Genomic DNA, 18541 nt, shown 5'->3' with positions numbered 1-18541 from the left:
TGCTCTTCCGATCTTATATATATATACTCACACACATATACACACATATATACATATATAAATAATATATATCGCTAATTGTATTTATAATATATAATACTTAAATAAATATCCTGAAATTCTCGGTCATGTAACACCATCTGTTTCTTAGTGGAATTATAGAACAACGTTGTGTCATGTTCACTACGTGTTAAAATGTATGTAAAACTTATTCGGTGTATCGCTTGAGTCTCATCATATGATATATTGCGACTTTCTCTTCATTATATACTTTCGATCGCGATGTTTGTAGACGTTTCTGTCATTGACTCGCTTAATTTCTTTTCCTATCTTTCGCGATGATTACAGCCCGATATTCGCGCTTCTCTCCACGTCACAGTCTTGTCATTCTTAATTATTACTAACAATAATAAAGCACGATGAAACATAAGGTGCACAGTGTGAAATCTGTCCGAATTAGAAAGATAAAAATACACTGTTTAATTATATAGATTTTTTATACACACACACACACGCACTCTCTCTCTCTCTCTCTCTCTCTTTGTTTTAATATTACTTTGTAATCTACAATTCAAGATCTAAAATGTTATACTTTCAATGGAAAATCTTGAAAAGAGAAAACAAATATTTTTCGCAATATGAAAAAATTTTATCATTTCATATAACAGAATCATATATAAATAAAATGATTTTTATAAGATTTCAAACATTAATTTTTAGGAGTATTTTATATCACAAATTAAAATCTCATTTTGATATTCGTGTTTTAGATATGCTTGAAAGAAAGTTTTTCATTCCATCTTACTATAAATTTTTGCATGTGTAAACATAAAGATTATCGTGAAAGAAATAATTAAATTGCAGAGTTGAGATTGCCTATTCATATTATACATATACATATATACATACATACATACATATATATATGTAGGTATAATGAAAAAAAGAATTATTAAATTTTTTATTTTTTATCATATATTTATAAAAAGAAGCCAGAAATGAGAACTATACAATAATCATATTTTGTGATAATAAAACAATTACATTAACAATTACATAGAACATGTGTTAAGCCTATATTTACATTCAATCAACAAATAAAACGTTCTTTAGATTGGGCAAATTTCGCACTGTAGAATAATAAATGTAATAAGAACATAAGTATTCGTTAATTTTTTTATGCGTTGCTGATTATTGACTTTCGCATTCGTAAACGAATATCATGCTATCTTGTGATTTCGAGCATCTATTTGGATTACAAACGTAAAGAGATAGATTCAGTATTGGCTGAGTACGTACGCATGTACATATAATAAAGAATCTATCAGTTTATGTCTACGACTTGGACGTTAATCGGTCTTATCCACAGTTTTAGCACTAGCAAAAGAATTAGCATAATAATACTAATAATTAACTGATGGACAATACTAATAATTATACTGACGGTAGAATGAAAAATCATTTTAATGTTACAGTGTGCAATTAAACTCTATCGTGTTAAGAGGAGCAGAAAGTGTGTATCTCCCAACCATCCTACTTTTGATACATACAAGAGGTCGGTCGTAAAAGCAATAAGATTGATCCTTTAAAGCGATCCTTTAAAACAATACCAAATATCAAAAGCGAATCAGAATTCGATTTTAAGTTTTATAACTTGGTCAATCTTACAATAAAATTACAACCAAATGCTCATATTAATTTTTAACAGTTTGATTTTTCTGTGAATTAGCGACGCATATAAAATGGAAATGCTGTTGTAGTGCACATGATTAAATATTTTTATTCTGCATATGTCAAATAAGAGCGATTAAAGATTGAGAAGAAGTACGAAGAATAAGAAATTTGTGAATCGCACAGTTTCATATTTTCAAAACATTCCAATTAAAGAAAAAATTCGAATTAGTCTACGGTTTTAATGCTCGGTATTGTCATGTTGTACTAAAAAAAATCAGTCTCATTACTTTCGTGACAAATACATACAACATACATAAAATTTTCCCTTACCGATTATGCAAGAATCAAATAAATTCGCCAGTTCGCGCGTTTTTCGTCAGTTACATATGTACAATCGCGATGCGGACTGAGACTAATCGTAGTCCAGCTACTCTTAAAAGCAACAATACAGTTCTTTGTTTATCGGCATTTAATCGCGAAAATAGAAAGGCAATCGTGATTGAAATAATTTGAGGTTGTTTTTGGTATATAGATCGCCGATAGATCGCAATTCTGGATTTACTCGATTCCATAATTTTTTAAAACTCGTGATAATATACAGTCACTCGTTTATCTTTGCTTCATTAAGACTAAAAAGACGAAAGATGAACGAAACGATTCAAACTTGAAATATATTTGTAGGTCTTACTATGATAATATATTACACACGACATGAAAAAAAATCTGATAGATTGACGATGATCAGATAGCCATATTTAGCGCTAGACAAATTCGGTGAAGATACGAGCATTGAACCTTCACTGAATCTTTCTGAAATAATGATGTACATTGCATACTCGTTCGCAGTTCGCATTAACAAGACGCATAAATTCGTCGGTTTATCGTAATCCCAACATGAAAAAGTAAGAGAAAAGTGCTATTAGATATTAGTTATTGGATGTCCGGTTTAGAGCGACTTTTAAGAGTTCGTAATTAGACTGAAAAAAAAAAGAGAACTTTCAATATAAAATAAATATAATTCTTTTTGCTGATTTCACAGATGTCTATAGATTAATATAGATTTTATTAATACAATTAATAATATTTAGAAATCCAGAGATTTATTTTTTTCTAACAAATAAAAACAAGTTTTTGTTATTATTCAAAGAACCAAGAATTTACAGCTACACTATTATAAAAACATATATGTTTGACATACGATACACGTGATATACGTCCTGCGATCGAGCGAGTGTGTGTGTATGTGTGTGTTTGTTTATGTGTGTGTGACGAATATAAATAAAATGGAGCAAACTCTTTTTCCTCTTTTTTGCTATCTATTCTTCTCCCTCTCTCTTTTTGAACTAAACACCTTAATAAATTCAGTTGTATATTTCGGTACATAAAATTTATCAAAGTGCACAAACTGCGTTTAGCAGAAACAACAATCGTGCAATTGCCAAGTAGTAAATGTGATCCAGCAAATTAGCTTAGAAAAGAAACCGTTAAATGGTTTAGTGAGCCGATTATGTAATACTTTATACGTATATATGCTTTCAAGTCACTTCGTGTAAGATCGCCTCCAACGCACCAGTATGTATTAATTAATGCATTCCATCCAATTCGCTCTAGGAGATAAGAAAAATTTGCTTCATTTTCATCTACATGATGCAGTATCTAGTAATTGATAGGTCGCTTTGCACCGACATTCCTTTTTCATAGTCTCATTACTGGTCAGGAATCTTAATGTCTATGTTTATATCTCGTAAAGCATCCTGCAAGCTGTCATCCCGTAATCGCATGTCACTACATGTCATGTTTCGCGACAATCCATGACGTAATCTTCTATTAACAAATTATTTTCTATTTTCGGGAAAACCAATTTTATTATAAATAAATAAATAAATTATAGAAAATTGTTCTAACAGGCTTGGACAGAGCAATATGATTATTCCATTTATTGAAAATTTCATTTATTTTGAGATTGAAAAGCTATCACTAGATTTCCTAGTGTGAATTGTAAAGAAAAAAATTTGCAAACGTTTATGAATATAAGACATTTTTATGTGTGATGACAGCGATTACGGATGGAACCATTCGTTTCAAGCCTAATACATCGATTATTAGGTTTACAAAACAGATGCCCTACCTCGTAGGGTTTCAAGGATCGAATCGGTTTCACAGTGGAGGAGGATATGGGAATCCAGAGAAATTGGAGGTGGGAACTCGGGCTGATACGTAGGGCCAGAGACCACTTACTCTCGCAATTTATGCCAATCGGCTATCTGTCGTCGCGGTGAGCTGCATACCTCTTTCCAATGGTTTACAGCGGAGCCTTGACATTTTGGTCCACCAAACTCTAGCCGGCCGATTACCTAAGTTATTATATTTTGTTACGACTCGTTTTATTTTCGTGATTTCGAATCATTAAAACTAGATTATTTTGATAAACATTTCATTTCGGACAACACATTTAAATAGTTCCACATAAATTCTTTCAAAAATTTTCAATGTAATATATTTATAATTAAATAATTAAAAAAAAATTAGACATATGTATGAAAATATACTTATTAAGTCTTGATATTTTGCAAATATGACAAACAGAGAAGTTGATTTGCGTAAAATATACATTAATTCTAATAATGGAGTAAATGAAATATCGTGTTTCGGATAAACAAAATTATCAAAGTTGTAATAAAACTTACCTCATTTTTCGTAACTCTATCCCAGTCTAGTAACATAAACTCGAGGCTGACATTGTTGAGCCCATCTGCACCGTTTGGTATGTCAAAGACGAAGGATTCGTTAAATACTGGACTGAGCGTACGTTTCTTTACGTGTGTTTTTTTCTTAGCAATACGTTGTTGGTTGTACAGAAGATAGATTTTCACATATGGATCAGCAAGCCCAGTCACATCCATCTTAGGTAGGTTTCGTGCTTTTAATACTACCACCGTCAGCCGGCTGGTAACAGGTTGCCAACAAAGAGAGACTAATAATTCTCCTCTCCCTTGCGACTGTATCTAAAAAGAAATAAAAAAAAATAGGAAAAATTATTTGTACTTTAAGATTTATTGTATTTATTTATAAGTAGTGCTTTAAACTTCTTCTTGGACGTCTTTTCACTAAAAATCTTGATTTTTCTTCAACAATTTATACCTTTAAACTCCTGGGGTATATTTTTCGACAGAGAGATATTTCTTGATTGTCCGCATCCTCTAAACCGGGCACTGATGATAAAGCACATGTCAATTCTCCAATGATATCGTCACGCGAATATCTGTCAAAACTCAGCACAATGAAGTGTAAGCTGATTTTCTGGAATTATAATTTTTAAATAGATCATTCTCCTTTTAAGAAAAAATTCATTACAATAATTTTAATTGTAAAATCATAGAGACAATTTAAACAAAATCTGATCTCGATCATTTACCTGAAGCTGACTTTGCGATATGCCGAAAAATGTAAAATCTTCATCGTACACTGGGTCTCTGGTATTTCTGAGGACTCTAGTTTTTACATGATGCTGTTTGTCAGGCAACAATTGCAGCTTCACATAAGGATCACTGGTAGCGTTCTGTTGACCTCTGGCTGGTAGTCCTTTGCATTTCACTACGGTGACCGCAAGCGCATTCTGTTCGCTTCGATATCGCAATTTGAAAACTAGTTGACCCAGATTATCCTTGTCGTTTTCAGCTGTTTGGCTCTTTTCACGCTCGACCTTCTCGTTATTCTCTAGCTCAGCCTTGTCACGCTCGTTCTCTATACTCACAGCAACCTCGACGGGCGTCTGTACCGGTGTACCTGCAGAATTATTAATATAAACGTAAGCGTAAAAAATAATTTTTTTCTTAGAAAGAGATGTGAAGTAATTTTTTACAAATTACATTATTAGATTTTATAAATTACGTTATGTTACCTGCGCTTTGTGGTGTTCTGGGCTGAGACGCTGGGTTTGAGGACTGCGACCCTGTCGGACTGGGAGATTGTCCACCGGAACCGGGCGGGCTCTTAGCCGGTCCAGTCGGCGATGGACTCTTCTTTAAATAGTGGCTCGTACTGCCGGGACTCTTAACTGCCGTCGGCTTCCGATGCGGCGGCCTGAACGCCAGGGACTTGTCAGAACTTAGCTTGGTGTGCTCGCGACGCCGTCGACAGAGCCACCAGGTCATAGCGACGGCGCATAATAAGAAAGCGGCACCGATACATAACGTTACCAATGTCGCCGTCGAGACTGAAATCATATGCAGTTATCATTGCAGACTGGTTGAGTCGGCCTGGTGAGACTAATCAGACTTGATCAAATTTGGAAAAACTCGGTAGGACTTGACCGGGCTTGGTCGGACTAATCAGACTTGGGTCAGACTTGATTTTGAACTGATCTGATTTGATTAGATTGGAAAATTTAACGGGGGTCCATATATATATATATCATGCCTTTTTTTCTCAAATAGGGCATTGCGTTGAGATCAAATTTGCTACGCATGCGCAAAAAAACCCGGCCTATCTGTGGGATCACTGATCGTACGCATGTGTGCCTTTCGATTTCGATTTTGTCATAATTGCGTATCTATTTATCGCGAACAGCGTGGTATCGTGTAATGCAACAAGAGAGCGAATAATTACCGTGTATATATATATATATATTCTAAAAAATAGCTCATATTATGTGTTTATGTGAAAATATGAAAGAATTAAAGAAGCAATTTCTTTCTGTATTTTTCGTATCTCCTCAATGCGAAATGTAAATGTGCGAAACGTAAAGCAAAACAATCAATTAATTGTTGCAGTCAAGTCTCCCAAATACGTTGCGTGACAGCGCATTGTCTTTATGCGCTGATTATTCCGATATCCCATGGTTTTACTCCTGTAGTAAAGGGCTAGTCGACGGGTGACTCATTTATATTTTTCATCGCTTTTCACGAAATTGCGCGTTAAAGCCATTTCGATGATCACATCCATGAGCAAAGCGCGATGCGTCAAATTAAATTTTATGTATTTGGGAAACACAATCGCTACATATTACTGTGAGTCCTCAAGAATTGATAATCTAGAATTAAGGGTCGTGACTGACAGACTGAAGGGCTAACAGCTGTCAGCGCACTTAATTCTGAACGACATTAGGGAGGTGCGATTATTGTTGCAAACGATAGATGAGTCAGTCGATCTCGCAAGGATTGGGCGATGATAGTGAAAAGCAAGAAGCTGTCGTCAACGGTGGGTGGTTCCGGAAGGACGTCAGGTGGGAAACGTTGCGCGACACGTCGTCGGCACTCACCGGGCTCGACAGGTCGAATGAGAGGTCCACCCTCCGTTACTCCGCCAACCATCTTCGGGCACACTGCTACCCCTGAATGCCTAAAAGGATGACTTTATCCGCGTTTAAAATCCGTTTACCCTCGGCACACCGAACGATTATTTACGGGCGGCGTACGGCCCGACGTCCGTGGCACTCTACCGTCCGATCGTCGGCCGAAACGTCGGCGCGGATCAATAGCCCTCCTGAGGAGCGGAGCTTGCGCGAAGAGGACGATACGCCACCAGCACTACCGACAGCGTCACAGGAAAAATGCGATAGTATAAGATGGACCCGGGGACGACTCGCGGGTGACCCACGTCTGACGCACGTGAAATTTTATCCATCTAGAAAAAAATTTCCAAATTATTTACAACAGACTCAATTAAAATATAAAGAGAAGGTTTATTAAATATGCATATAACGAGAGTTTCGAATTATCACAAATTATGCAAAACTAAAAAATTTTTGAGTCTTAAAGATTTTAAATATTTCAGAAATACCTAAATGTTTGAAATATATATATATATATATATATGTATATTTAAAATTTTTTCAATACATTTGCCCAATATATTTTTTTTATGTTTTCATATTTCCATGACTCATGTATATAAATATATATATAAATCAAGATGTTGCTAATTATTGAGAGTTTCTTTGTTTTTATGTTTACAATTGAAAACAAATAGGTTTAAGCGATCTTGTGTTTCTCTTCACATGATATAATAAATCGTAACGTATAAGGTAATATTAAGTAGTTTCAAATTGCATTGGTAAATCAATATGGGAAAAGAGTCTATTGCCATATGCATATCTTGTATAAAAACAGCAAAAACATTAGATGAATATTGAACTTATATAGTGCGCTCACGCGCCACATGCTAAAGTATTGTTTTGAATTATCGATCAACGAACACTAAAGCAGAAATTAAAGCAGAACAGATATAGAAGGCATTTACGTATGTTTCACCCGGAACGAGGACACTTTGTAAGAATATCTATTTATGATTTATTCTTTAGAATTGATCATGTAGCTTGGAGACGCGAAGGACATATATATATTAATAATAATTGAGATCAACGTTGCTAAAGAGTGAAATAGTAAAAATAATAGATAAAAAAAAATTTTTTGGATTATGCTTGGCGAAGCTTTTAAATTTATTATTTATTTATATTATTTATATTAATTTCAAGAGTTAAATGTTTCCGGCTAAACTCGAGACACAATATTATTATACGATGTTGTGGAATATAATAAATTGTACGTCAATACGACTTAAAATTGCAACTGACGTATGAAATTTACGACCGCGATCAAATAGTCAGTCCATACTGTTTAACGATTGGGGGGATGGTCGGGACGTCAGATCCCCTTTAGATCTAATTTTAAAAACGTGTGTTCGATATTTAGCATATACAGATTGCTAAATTTCGATGAAATACAATGACATTTATATCCTAGCTATTTCACAGCTGTGTCGTTCTTTCCGCAAACATTTGCGAAATTGCGATTTGAAATTTATATAGAGTAAAAAAAATTGTAGCCAATTTAATTATTGATATGTCAAAAACTGCCAATAAATTGCGCATTTTTGACATAGATGAAAGGAATATCATCTTTCAACATATCGTTGATCTCGCACAAATTAACAATAAATCTCAATGCGAATAATTAAGATAAGCACAGGACTGGGAAGTAATGCCCCATTACCGTTTTTATTATTATTTTTTTTATTTGTAACGGTATAATAACAGGTAACAATTCTCAGTTCAAGTAAACTGCGCGCCGCGTAATCGTTGGTCTTTAAAATGCAGCTCTAAATTGAATAGTACACGTATAATAATATCATAATTAAATTGCCAAAGCAATTTATAATAATTCGATGCTAATCAGTACGTTTTACTTGAATTGAGAATTGTAAGATTCACATATAAAAATATCATTAAGTATCAAGATCCGCTTTATGTACATACCGTGATAGCGTTTTTTCTTATTTTTAATTTATTTTTGGAAAAATATTTTGTCTCGAAATGCCCTTTAAAGACACCTGCTTATACCTACGCGTATTTTAGTGCAAAAATGACCCTATTGACCCAGTGATTCTAGATGGGCCGAGTTTTTACGCATGCGTATCAAATTTAGTCTCACAAAGTAAAATATCTTGTTTGAGAAAAAAAAGATACAGCTGTCGTGGACTTATTGGTTGCGACACTTTTTTTTAATAAAGGTTTTTTAATAAAGGTTTCAAAACGCACTAATATTTTGCAAATGCGAACTACGATTAGTGTACTGTCTCTAGACTAAAGATATAGTACACCATCGTGGTTCGCATTTGCAAAATATATTTTTTAGTTACCTATATAAAAATATATTATATATATTAAATATATTACATATATTAAATATATATTTAAAAAATCTGAAAAAAGTGTCGCAACCGCGACTGTACATAGTCCTTAGTTAAATTTCTTCTAAGAATTATCTAAACATTTTTAAAAAATTAATTTTTCACAGCATCCGCTATAATAAGATTGTTATTTATTTTTATACTTATCTACTTATTCTAAACGTCCTAACCTATCCAATCATCGAGGTTCGTCTACATTTTTGCGGCAATGCTCTAGTATACGCTGGCTGCGTTCAGTTTTAATGCTCCATAATGCTCACGCGCTATGAGCATGATTCATCCTTGTTTAACGTTTGACAAATAATGAGGATGAAATGATTCCGTAAGAGTCAAAAGCCGCAAAAGCGTGTTGTATACAGCTGCGCGCCCATGGCTGTGTCGCGCTACGCGCATGCGCAAAAAACCCGAGGAAATCTAGGTTATTAAAATCATTACTATTGTAATCACTGAACTTACATAGTTCAGTGATTGTAACCATAAAGCGAGATATTAATATAAAATATTATTATATCTATTATTAAGGATGGCCGGTCAAAGGCAAAGTTTCATGACTGTCAAAAGTGTCAAGTGGATCTGAGGATAATTGAAGAACGATGACATTACCAATGATAGTTATATAATTTAATTGATTTAAAACTGCATTTTTATAGTTACCATTCGTGTTTGATTATCCAGCAAGCGACAGCTGATGGTAAAACATAGCACGGATGAGAATCAAAAAGTCGTGGACATTACCGACATAATCGTCGACATTGGCTACGTAGTTCAACATCGTGGACATAGAGGCTAAATGCGTGCATGACTGTGCACCGACCATAACCGCTCTCCTCGGAAAAGTCGGAAAATCAAAGAGAAATGAATCAGAGAGAATAGAGGGATTTCGTTATATCTGTGATCAGCCATTAGCGCATTATCGTGGCAGGCGTCCTAATTGCCTTCGGCAAAAGCTGTGAATGTCGGCTGCTAGTGAATAATAAATGTAAATGAAATAATCCGAGTGTTACAACGAAGCTAACCTTAAACGACCAATATGGGCCTCGCGGACTTCCGAATAGTGTTCGACAATCCATGGAGCACGTATTATTCTGGACAAACGGTGACGGGTAACATCATCGTTATCCTGAACAGTACAAAGAAGATTCGCGGTAAGTCTATTAAGGACAATCGATTATGTACAGTCGTGGGTTGGTTGCGACACTTTTTTATAGGTTTCAAAACGCACTAATATTTTGCAAATGCGAACCACGATTGGTGTTATACTGTCTCTAGATTAAAGATAGTACATCATGGTTCGCATTTGCAAAATATTAGTTACCTATAAAATATATATTATGTATATTAAATATATATTAGAAAATTTAACCTATAAAAAAAATTGTCTAGACCGATCTGTCCACGACTGTATGTACACACATCAGAATATCGTTGAAAATGTGTACTTTTCATTGTGATGTATAAAAAATATTTAGAGAGAAAGAGAGAAAACATCTTAATATGTTTTGAAGACGTAGAAATTAAAAAGATATGATGTCTTTTTGAGACATATATGCGCCCCTGTTTTATTTATCATTTAAGATTTTAAATAAAAAATTTCACTTAAATTGACTTCCAATCTCTGTTGTATTAGAAGGAACTATAATAATTTTAAGTACGCTATTATATTTACAACAAAATGCATTCTATATTCACCGCATTCCATTCTGCAAGCGATCTCTTCTATTCTTGCAATGTGTAAGGGTTAATTATAGAACTGCCACACACGTACTCCTCCAAGCAGTCTCTCGACTGCTCTGACACTTTGTCTTCTTTCAATTTTGAATACTGCTACATGCTATAGCAAATATAATGAATAATATTGAATAGTTTTAAAAACAAGAATTTGTATAGACTTTGCTTTATTTTATAGGTCTTATTTTATGATTGGAACAATTTAACAAATCAAACAAATTAATTGAGTAATTTAATATAAAATTACACATTTTAATGCAAAATGATGAAGCATAAGAAATAGATGGATTAATAGAGAAATGAACAATTTGAATAAAAATTAATTAATTAAAAAGTCAAAATTGATTGAACGAATTAACTAATAATAAAAATAAGCAGCTGATTTTTCAAATATTTTTATAACGTTTATAATCTTTTCTACTTTCTACAGGTATAAGGGTGAAAGTAAAAGGTGAAGCAAATACTCATTGGGCAACCGATAAACAAGAAATGGATGAGAAGGGACAATATCGGGACGAGACCGTAACTGTCACAGGGCATGAAGAATATTTTGATAAGGAATATTACTTGGTTGGATCAGCATCTGGTAAGCTTGATTATTTAGCTCATAAAATTGAAATAAAATATTAAATGATATGTTGAAGATTTTAAAATATATTACGTGACAATCTTAAAAATTTGTCAAAAAGAATATTTTATAATTGAAATGAACATTTTCCTATAGATGTGAATCAACATGTAGATATACATACATACATATGTATGGATATTTTAAAAGAATTTATTAAAATTTTTATTTATGACTTATATATAATTTAAATATAAAACAATCGTTTTTTAAAAACTGATTTTTTTTTAATTTTACATTTCAACGTCTCAACATATTTATCAACTAGGTATATGCTTTATGAAAGATGAATTTAACAAGAACATCTAAGCAATAAATGAAAAAAAATGTATTTTAACACTAATAAGAATTGATTGTGTATTGTTTAAACAATTAAGATAAGAAAATGTTAACATGGTCAAATGTCACTGATCTTGGCTTAATAATATTCACACATGTATGAATCTTTTAATTTTCCAATTCAAGAAAATTGCGCATCGAATGTTTGGTCGTAAAACACAGCTAAACTGAATCTGGAGTACGCAATATTATGATTAAATTGACACCTAATTTAATAATTTGATGCTAATGAGTATCTTTTAAATACTGTAAAATAACTTATTACGAAAAATACCTCAGGATTTAAATTGACTGTGCTAGTGTTTTCTCATCTCGATTTATTTAAAAACTTTGCCAGACAGAATTTAAATCTGTATTATGTATTTTATAATTCAGGCGTTTCAACACTATTACAATTTATTATTTATAATTGTATATTACAACTTTCCCCCTTATTTGTACGTCTTCATTTTATTATCTTTTGCTCTTTTGTTAGGTGGAGAAATCGAAATACAATCAGGAGAACACAAATTTCCATTCACTTGTTCCTTGCCGACAAACTTGCCGAGTAGTTTTGAATCGGACTTTGGACACGTTCGTTATACCGTTAAAGCCACGTTGGATCGGCCTTGGAAATTTGATCATGACGCTAAGAGCCCTTTCACAGTTATTGCTCCCTTGGATTTGAATCGAGAACCCAGAGCAGCTGTAAGTTTCACGGTTAAATAAATTCGCATTTAATTAAAATTACATACATTTAAATTAAACATAGATTAATTTAGACAATGACAGTGTAATCTTTAGCAAGAACCTTGATATTGTCATAAAATAAAATTTGCAAAATTTTTAACATTGCATGATCTGTATTATTTTTAATAATTAAAAAATTTATCAAAATTAGGAGGTATATGAAGAAGTAATTTCAATTATGTCTCGTGTCACATAAAATTTTATCTTTTTGTATTGTATTACAATATGATGGTACTTGTTGAGGATTAAAGTAAAATGTATTTTTACTGTAGTAATACGAATAAAGGTAGATTGTAGAATTATTCATTTCCAGGAGTCCGTGCAACAAGAAATGAGTAAAACATTTTGCTGTTTATGGTGCAGCACGCCACCTTTGTCTGTAAACTTTTCACTACCGGTTCGAGGTTATGTACCCGGACAATCAATGCCAATCAAGATAAACATCGAGAATTTATCGAATATTGTTGTGAACACTGTCAAACTCGTGCTCTGTAAGGTATGAAATAGTAGTTTTGCTTTGCAACTAAATTTTTTGTTTGTTTGGAAATCATTTGAAGGGTAACATATATGCATTTCACGATTGTGTCTTAAGGCCTAAACAGCCTTCGTGCTGAATTTTTCATCGATAAGTAATAATGAATCGTGAAGTTTAGATTGTGACCTTCCATGCTACCACACCACGCAGGGAAACTAAAACCGAGGAAATTGTGGTGACGGAGATAAGTAGAGGACCGGTTGTAGCCGGTGGAACCGCTGATTACGAGCAACGTCTGGGCATTCCTCCTCTTCCGCCATCGAATCTTGCTAATTGCCGCATCATCGATCTCGAATATAATTTGAAGGTGGAAGCATGCGTTGCAGAATGGTTAATGTCTCTTTCGTACATTCTTTCATATAATTTAGATTATTTCAATTATACAATGTATAAAATAGTGTTCATTTAAATCAATTTTTTATACTTTTAAATAAATCTTGCAATATTTTGTAGGTATCATGAAAATCTATCCGCTAATACGCTTATCTTTGTGGGAACAGTTCCGCTTGCAGTTTATCATGTCCCAAGTGCTCCACCGGCGGCAATGGACGGCGATTATTCAACGAAACCACCGGAAGCCGGTTTTGTTATACCTTCGACAAATACTGCAACATTACTGCCATTGCCAGAGTCTCATTTGTATCCAAACTTACGTAAGATCTACGCAATCATTAATATTGTTTTTTCACGTAGAAGACAGAAACACTGCGATGATAGAATTTGTGATGAAACAATCTATTTACGAGACATTTTTACATCGTATAGCTCTGATCAAAAACTATGTATAGAAATAATAATTTTTTTGAAAAAATAATTGCTTTTCTTTTTTCTTTTCAGCTCCGCCGTCTTTCGAGGAATCGCCACCTGGCGCCAGAAATCTTCGCGACCGCGGAGAATCAGAATATGTTTACGGCCTGGCTAATCATTTTGCACCAAGATACCCGGTATATAATTTTGCACCTGCGCAGTAACGAACGAACGAGGAATTTTGCTGTATTAATTTTTCTAAAAGTGTTGGAACGCTTTTCTAAAAGTTTGTTACTTTGCTTTCCTGGTGATGTGTATTTCACGATGAATTTTGCGTGACGCACAGTAATGGATAAATCACAAAGTATGCGTAGCCTAGTCAGCTTCAAATATTCACTTCTAGTCAGCATTCGGGAGATACACATACTTCGATTTTAAAGCGCACAACAGATGTAAGTGTTTTTAGCATTTAAATTTTGTATCTAAATCTTATACTCATCGGAGAAATTATAAATTGACATATAGTATATTAGGATATATATATATATATATATTTGTACACACAAAACTATATATTTATACAAATGCATTGTATTATAAGGCAAGAATTTAATATCTATGCTTTTTATTAGCAATCTCTCAGAAATGCATTTTTCAAAATAATGTTTATAAATTCTATATAAAGATACATAAAGATTCAATACGTAATCATATTGTATACTTTATGTAATAATATAAGCAAAAAATAAATTTATTAATATATTAATATAAAATATAAAAATGTTATTAACAGTTTTCTTCTAGTAAAAAAATTCTTTACTTACATAAAAATAATGTTGACACGCAAGGTCTCTTCTAAAATCATGCATTTTCATAAGTTTATTATTCTTTTATTATTCCATATGAAAAAATATGATAGGATCCTCGCGAAAAATGAATACTTATAAAACTTTCATATATTAAATACAAAACAGAATATCTTGTAAGGCATTTTCGATAATCTGGATAATTTAATATGCATCATTATGCATATTAAATTATCAAGATTATCGAAAATGGCTTACGAGATATTTTGTTTTGTATTTCAATATATCAAAGTTAATATATGAAAGTTTCATTATTATGCATATTAAATTATCAAGCTTATCGAAAATGCCTTACAAGATATTCTGTTTTGTATTTCAATATATCAAAAAAATTAATATATGAAAGTTTTATAAGTACTCATTTTTTGCATAAATTGGTTTTCTTTATCATTACATAGAAAACCGATTTATGCGACAATTTTAATAAAATTATAATTGCAGTATATCAGTCTCGGTACACACGATAATGGCTATGGTTGGAAAATTACGCTATTTATTTCCGTGGAAATTTCGCAGAGATAACAGCTGTGCCGTTATCCAGCCTAGATCCAATGCATATAGTTCGTCGTATTTATCTTCTGTATCTCGACAAGGGGCATGTCTCGAATTCGTGCTACATTTTCCTAGTTTTCCATTGTCACGTACGTATGGCATTATCTTAATCGAAACATATATATCGATCTTGGCATTGTTTGTACCTGATGTACGATAATAAAGAAAATTAAAACTTAAACGGCGTTGAAAAACTTTTACTTTTGTAAATTTCTTTAGACCGAAAATATGTGCATATAAAAGAATAATTTAATTGAATGCAGTAGTATAATAACGTATAATTGAATCGATATGATTAAAAAGCACAACAGATATTGTTTTCTAAATAATTATTCCTATGGTGATATTTTTCAGAGCTTTATTTTTGAAATAACAAAAAGTTTGAAAAAATATGCATCCTCTCTCTTAAATCATCTCTCTTTCCTCATCAGTGGAAAACATACCAAGAATTAATGTTTGCACGGGCAATTGATCGATGGTATAGCGGACAATATCACGGGACACAATTTTGCGGCCTTGAAAGCTTGAAATGAAATATTCGTGAAACATGGTCTAACTTTTCCGCGGATGCTCAATCAGTGAGGTGGATGGCGGATTCCGGAGAATCGTCTGATGTGATATTATGATATATTTGCGATCGAAGGAAAAATCGTTGCACACATGCCAGGACAGTATGTTATTACATTGCAGTATAACGATCTTTTTGCATTTGCAATGTTACTCGCGATGAGCGTGTGCATACTTAACGATTTTTTTTACATTTTTGATGACCTTGCTGATGATTTATTTGCTCGATGGACAGATTGATTGTGCTCGCAATTGCGTCACATAATATCGCATTATTGGCGGCGATATTTAGGTGAATCATTAATGGTATTGTATATGTTGGTTACTATATGTGCCGGCTTTGCGAGAGCGTACAATACTTATGCTGTCAATTACGTAAGCAGCTGCGACAGTAAGCATCGACATAGATTTTCCTATGACAATTTAAGTCGTAGCTCGAATCGTAACTCTTATCTGTAGAGTATTTACTTATAATTTCGGCTCTCCGTGTGATACGACGGCAAAGTACAACGCGACAAAGTCAAAAGAATTTGAAGGAACTTCCTTTACTTTCAGTAGAAGGAGCTTAATATTTTTAAAACATCTAAAGATTATTTTCTTAAATATAAGTTTTAGACAGTTTAGCAAGCTTTAAATAATATTAGAGCTTCCTAATTAAGAAACAGCCTGCGTTTTTTAACAATTACGCGCGCAGATTTAAAATGATTTAGAAAGATTTAAATATATTTCTTATATAATATATATCTGATCTACATTTTTAAAAATTTGAATTTGACTTCGTTTTGAAATAAAAATTGAAAAAATTGACATTATTTGATTTTTATACTTCTAAATCATTTATTACATAACGCGTACATGTTAAATTGATCGAATTGGTGAAAAATGCTTTTGAAACAAATACAAATTTTAAAAAATTGATTTTTTTTACTTAATCACTTGGAATTTGAGCGCCAAATGGAAGGTCGTAAGACATAGAGCGAACTTTAGTTCCGAACTTGCGAGGTCGCGGTTGATTGTTTGCGTTTCGACCTCGTCGACGATCGATAATTTAAACCATATCGATAAGCGGAAACGTCGCGCGCGCGCTTGAATGTAACGTTAGAGTGACGTCACGTATTCCCGGCTCGCGATAGTCGCGGCGGTGTGTCCTCGTAATAAAGTAAAACGGCATGACCAAGCACGATCTATAATCACCGCGTTCGCGTACGTCGGCCAGTGTGTATCGGAGACTCAACGGAAAGGCATGTGATTGTAACGAACCCCCTTTCCCCGTAACGATTCGTACATTCGCCGAATGATCCTGCGATAGAATCATTGAGAAGTTAAGGCAGGACTGTCCATCATGTAGACTCAACCCTCACAGCGTAATCCTTCTTGAAACAATTAAGTTGAAAGTGCTGTATATATTCCTGGTGATATATGTGGCTCTGTCGTTATATTATTATCTTTTTTTTTCCCCCCAAAAAACGTGGATTATGCAGTTATCGTCATTTGCATTATTTAAACGCGTCTTGAATGTATCTGGCAGAGAGAACAGAAAGGACATTTTTGTCAAAAAATCGCTGATTTTTTAAATCTCGAAATGAAATCGATTCTGGGGAGATAATCACGTTTTATGTGATGTAAATTTATTTTTCTTTTAATACATTTCTATATAAAAATTTTATTTTTATATAGAAATACATACATAACTTTACTCGCGTTATTATTATTTTTCGTTTTAAATAAAAGAGTAGCTTATGCGATCTACTCTCTTATTATACTTACTCATTGTTATTCACAAACGTGTCTTGAATACGCGAGATGGAAGGAACAGAAAGAAGTCTGCGTTGATGATTTCTTTCAAAAATGAAATTTCAATTTTACAGAAATAATTACTTTTCACATTGTAAATTAACTTTCCTTTTGATATAATTCTATATTAATGACTTTACTTTTATTTTTGTAAAATTTCGAGTATTTTATCTTTAAGCTTATATACTAATTCTATTGTCGATCACAATTTCATTTTCACATGTCTAGTTTAATTACTTAATTTTTTATTCTCTAGTGTCACGTTATCATTACTAAATTTCGTTATACGAATGATAATTGGGCTAAAAATGGGACATTCGACGATGGGTTAACGGTGATCACACCAGGGTATATTCAGGGTTAGTAGTCGAACCCTGGTTTGCGCCGCCGCGCCCCGCGCCCTTGCCGCGAACTACGTGCCGGCGCGGCGCGCGGCGCCCGGCACGTGCGCGGTGCGCCACAGCGCGCGTGCTACCCTCCTGTCAGATTCACTCGTCCCGCGTCGCAGGACGACCCGCCTCTGGTCGCCTCGCCTCTTCGGAAAAGCCGGAGTCAATGCCGTCGGCCGGTTCGCTCCGTGACCGCGGACAGCAGTAATAACGATTGACGGCACTCCTCAAATTTCCCGCGACGTACCGTGAGAGCTGGCCAAATCGTTTCGCCTCTTTTGTACGAGCAAAGGGTGAGGAAAGG

General features: G+C 33.6%; 3 protein-coding genes across 9 annotated transcripts; 2 read left to right on the top strand and 1 right to left on the bottom strand.

Moving 5' to 3' along the window:
- Positions 1-952: 952 nt before the first annotated feature.
- LOC105455167 (synaptotagmin-4) lies at positions 953-7017 on the bottom strand. Its single transcript, XM_011698273.1, has 6 exons — positions 6935-7017; positions 5576-5890; positions 5090-5460; positions 4816-4974; positions 4362-4679; positions 953-4028 (listed from the first exon to the last, which is right to left on the bottom strand). Exons 1-6 carry the CDS (start codon positions 6984-6986, stop codon positions 3909-3911), a joined length of 1335 nt encoding a protein of 444 aa, XP_011696575.1. The 5' UTR covers positions 6987-7017; the 3' UTR covers positions 953-3908.
- Positions 7007-9655, top strand: LOC105455168. Its single transcript, XM_011698274.1, has 2 exons — positions 7007-7299; positions 9511-9655. Exons 1-2 carry the CDS (start codon positions 7011-7013, stop codon positions 9630-9632), a joined length of 411 nt encoding a protein of 136 aa, XP_011696576.1. The 5' UTR covers positions 7007-7010; the 3' UTR covers positions 9633-9655.
- Positions 9656-10157: 502 nt separating this feature from the next.
- On the top strand, positions 10158-15668 carry LOC105455165 (arrestin domain-containing protein 2). Of its 7 annotated transcripts, none has more exons than XR_975088.1 (8): positions 10158-10508; positions 11522-11677; positions 12534-12745; positions 13101-13283; positions 13441-13652; positions 13823-13975; positions 14160-14521; positions 15377-15469. XR_975088.1 is itself a non-coding variant. In XM_011698268.1 (8 exons), exons 1-8 carry the CDS (start codon positions 10394-10396, stop codon positions 15455-15457), a joined length of 1266 nt encoding a protein of 421 aa, XP_011696570.1. In that variant the 5' UTR covers positions 10158-10393; the 3' UTR covers positions 15458-15668. The 7 variants fall into 7 exon arrangements, 5 of the variants coding, with proteins under 5 accessions (XP_011696570.1, XP_011696573.1, XP_011696572.1 ...); XR_975087.1 differs by having other exon boundaries at positions 13776-13975; XM_011698268.1 differs by having other exon boundaries at positions 13776-13975; positions 14160-14266; positions 15377-15668.
- The last annotated feature ends 2873 nt before the right edge of the window (positions 15669-18541 follow it).

This window comes from Wasmannia auropunctata, unplaced genomic scaffold, assembly GCF_000956235.1.
Source record: "Wasmannia auropunctata unplaced genomic scaffold, wasmannia.A_1.0 LD335921.1, whole genome shotgun sequence".
NCBI classification, from domain to species: domain Eukaryota; kingdom Metazoa; phylum Arthropoda; class Insecta; order Hymenoptera; family Formicidae; genus Wasmannia; species Wasmannia auropunctata.
This window is presented reverse-complemented; position numbering and strand designations above follow the sequence as displayed.

Coding starts and splice junctions, on each gene's coding strand:
- LOC105455168 (XM_011698274.1), top strand. CDS start 7,011: ATGCCTAAAAGGATGACTTTATCCGCGTTTAAAATCCGTTTACCCTCG. Junction 7,300..9,510: donor GCACGTGAAATTTTATCCAT/CTAGAAAAAAAT, acceptor TTTTATACTTAT/CTACTTATTCTAAACGTCCT.
- LOC105455167 (XM_011698273.1), bottom strand. CDS start 6,986: ATGGTTGGCGGAGTAACGGAGGGTGGACCTCTCATTCGACCTGTCGAG. Junction 5,891..6,934: donor CATTCGACCTGTCGAGCCCG/GTGAGTGCCGAC, acceptor ATATGATTTCAG/TCTCGACGGCGACATTGGTA. Junction 4,029..4,361: donor ATAGAGTTACGAAAAATGAG/GTAAGTTTTATT, acceptor ATAATAACTTAG/GTAATCGGCCGGCTAGAGTT.
- LOC105455165 (XM_011698268.1), top strand. CDS start 10,394: ATGGGCCTCGCGGACTTCCGAATAGTGTTCGACAATCCATGGAGCACG. Junction 11,678..12,533: donor CTTGGTTGGATCAGCATCTG/GTAAGCTTGATT, acceptor CTCTTTTGTTAG/GTGGAGAAATCGAAATACAA. Junction 13,284..13,440: donor TCAAACTCGTGCTCTGTAAG/GTATGAAATAGT, acceptor CGTGAAGTTTAG/ATTGTGACCTTCCATGCTAC.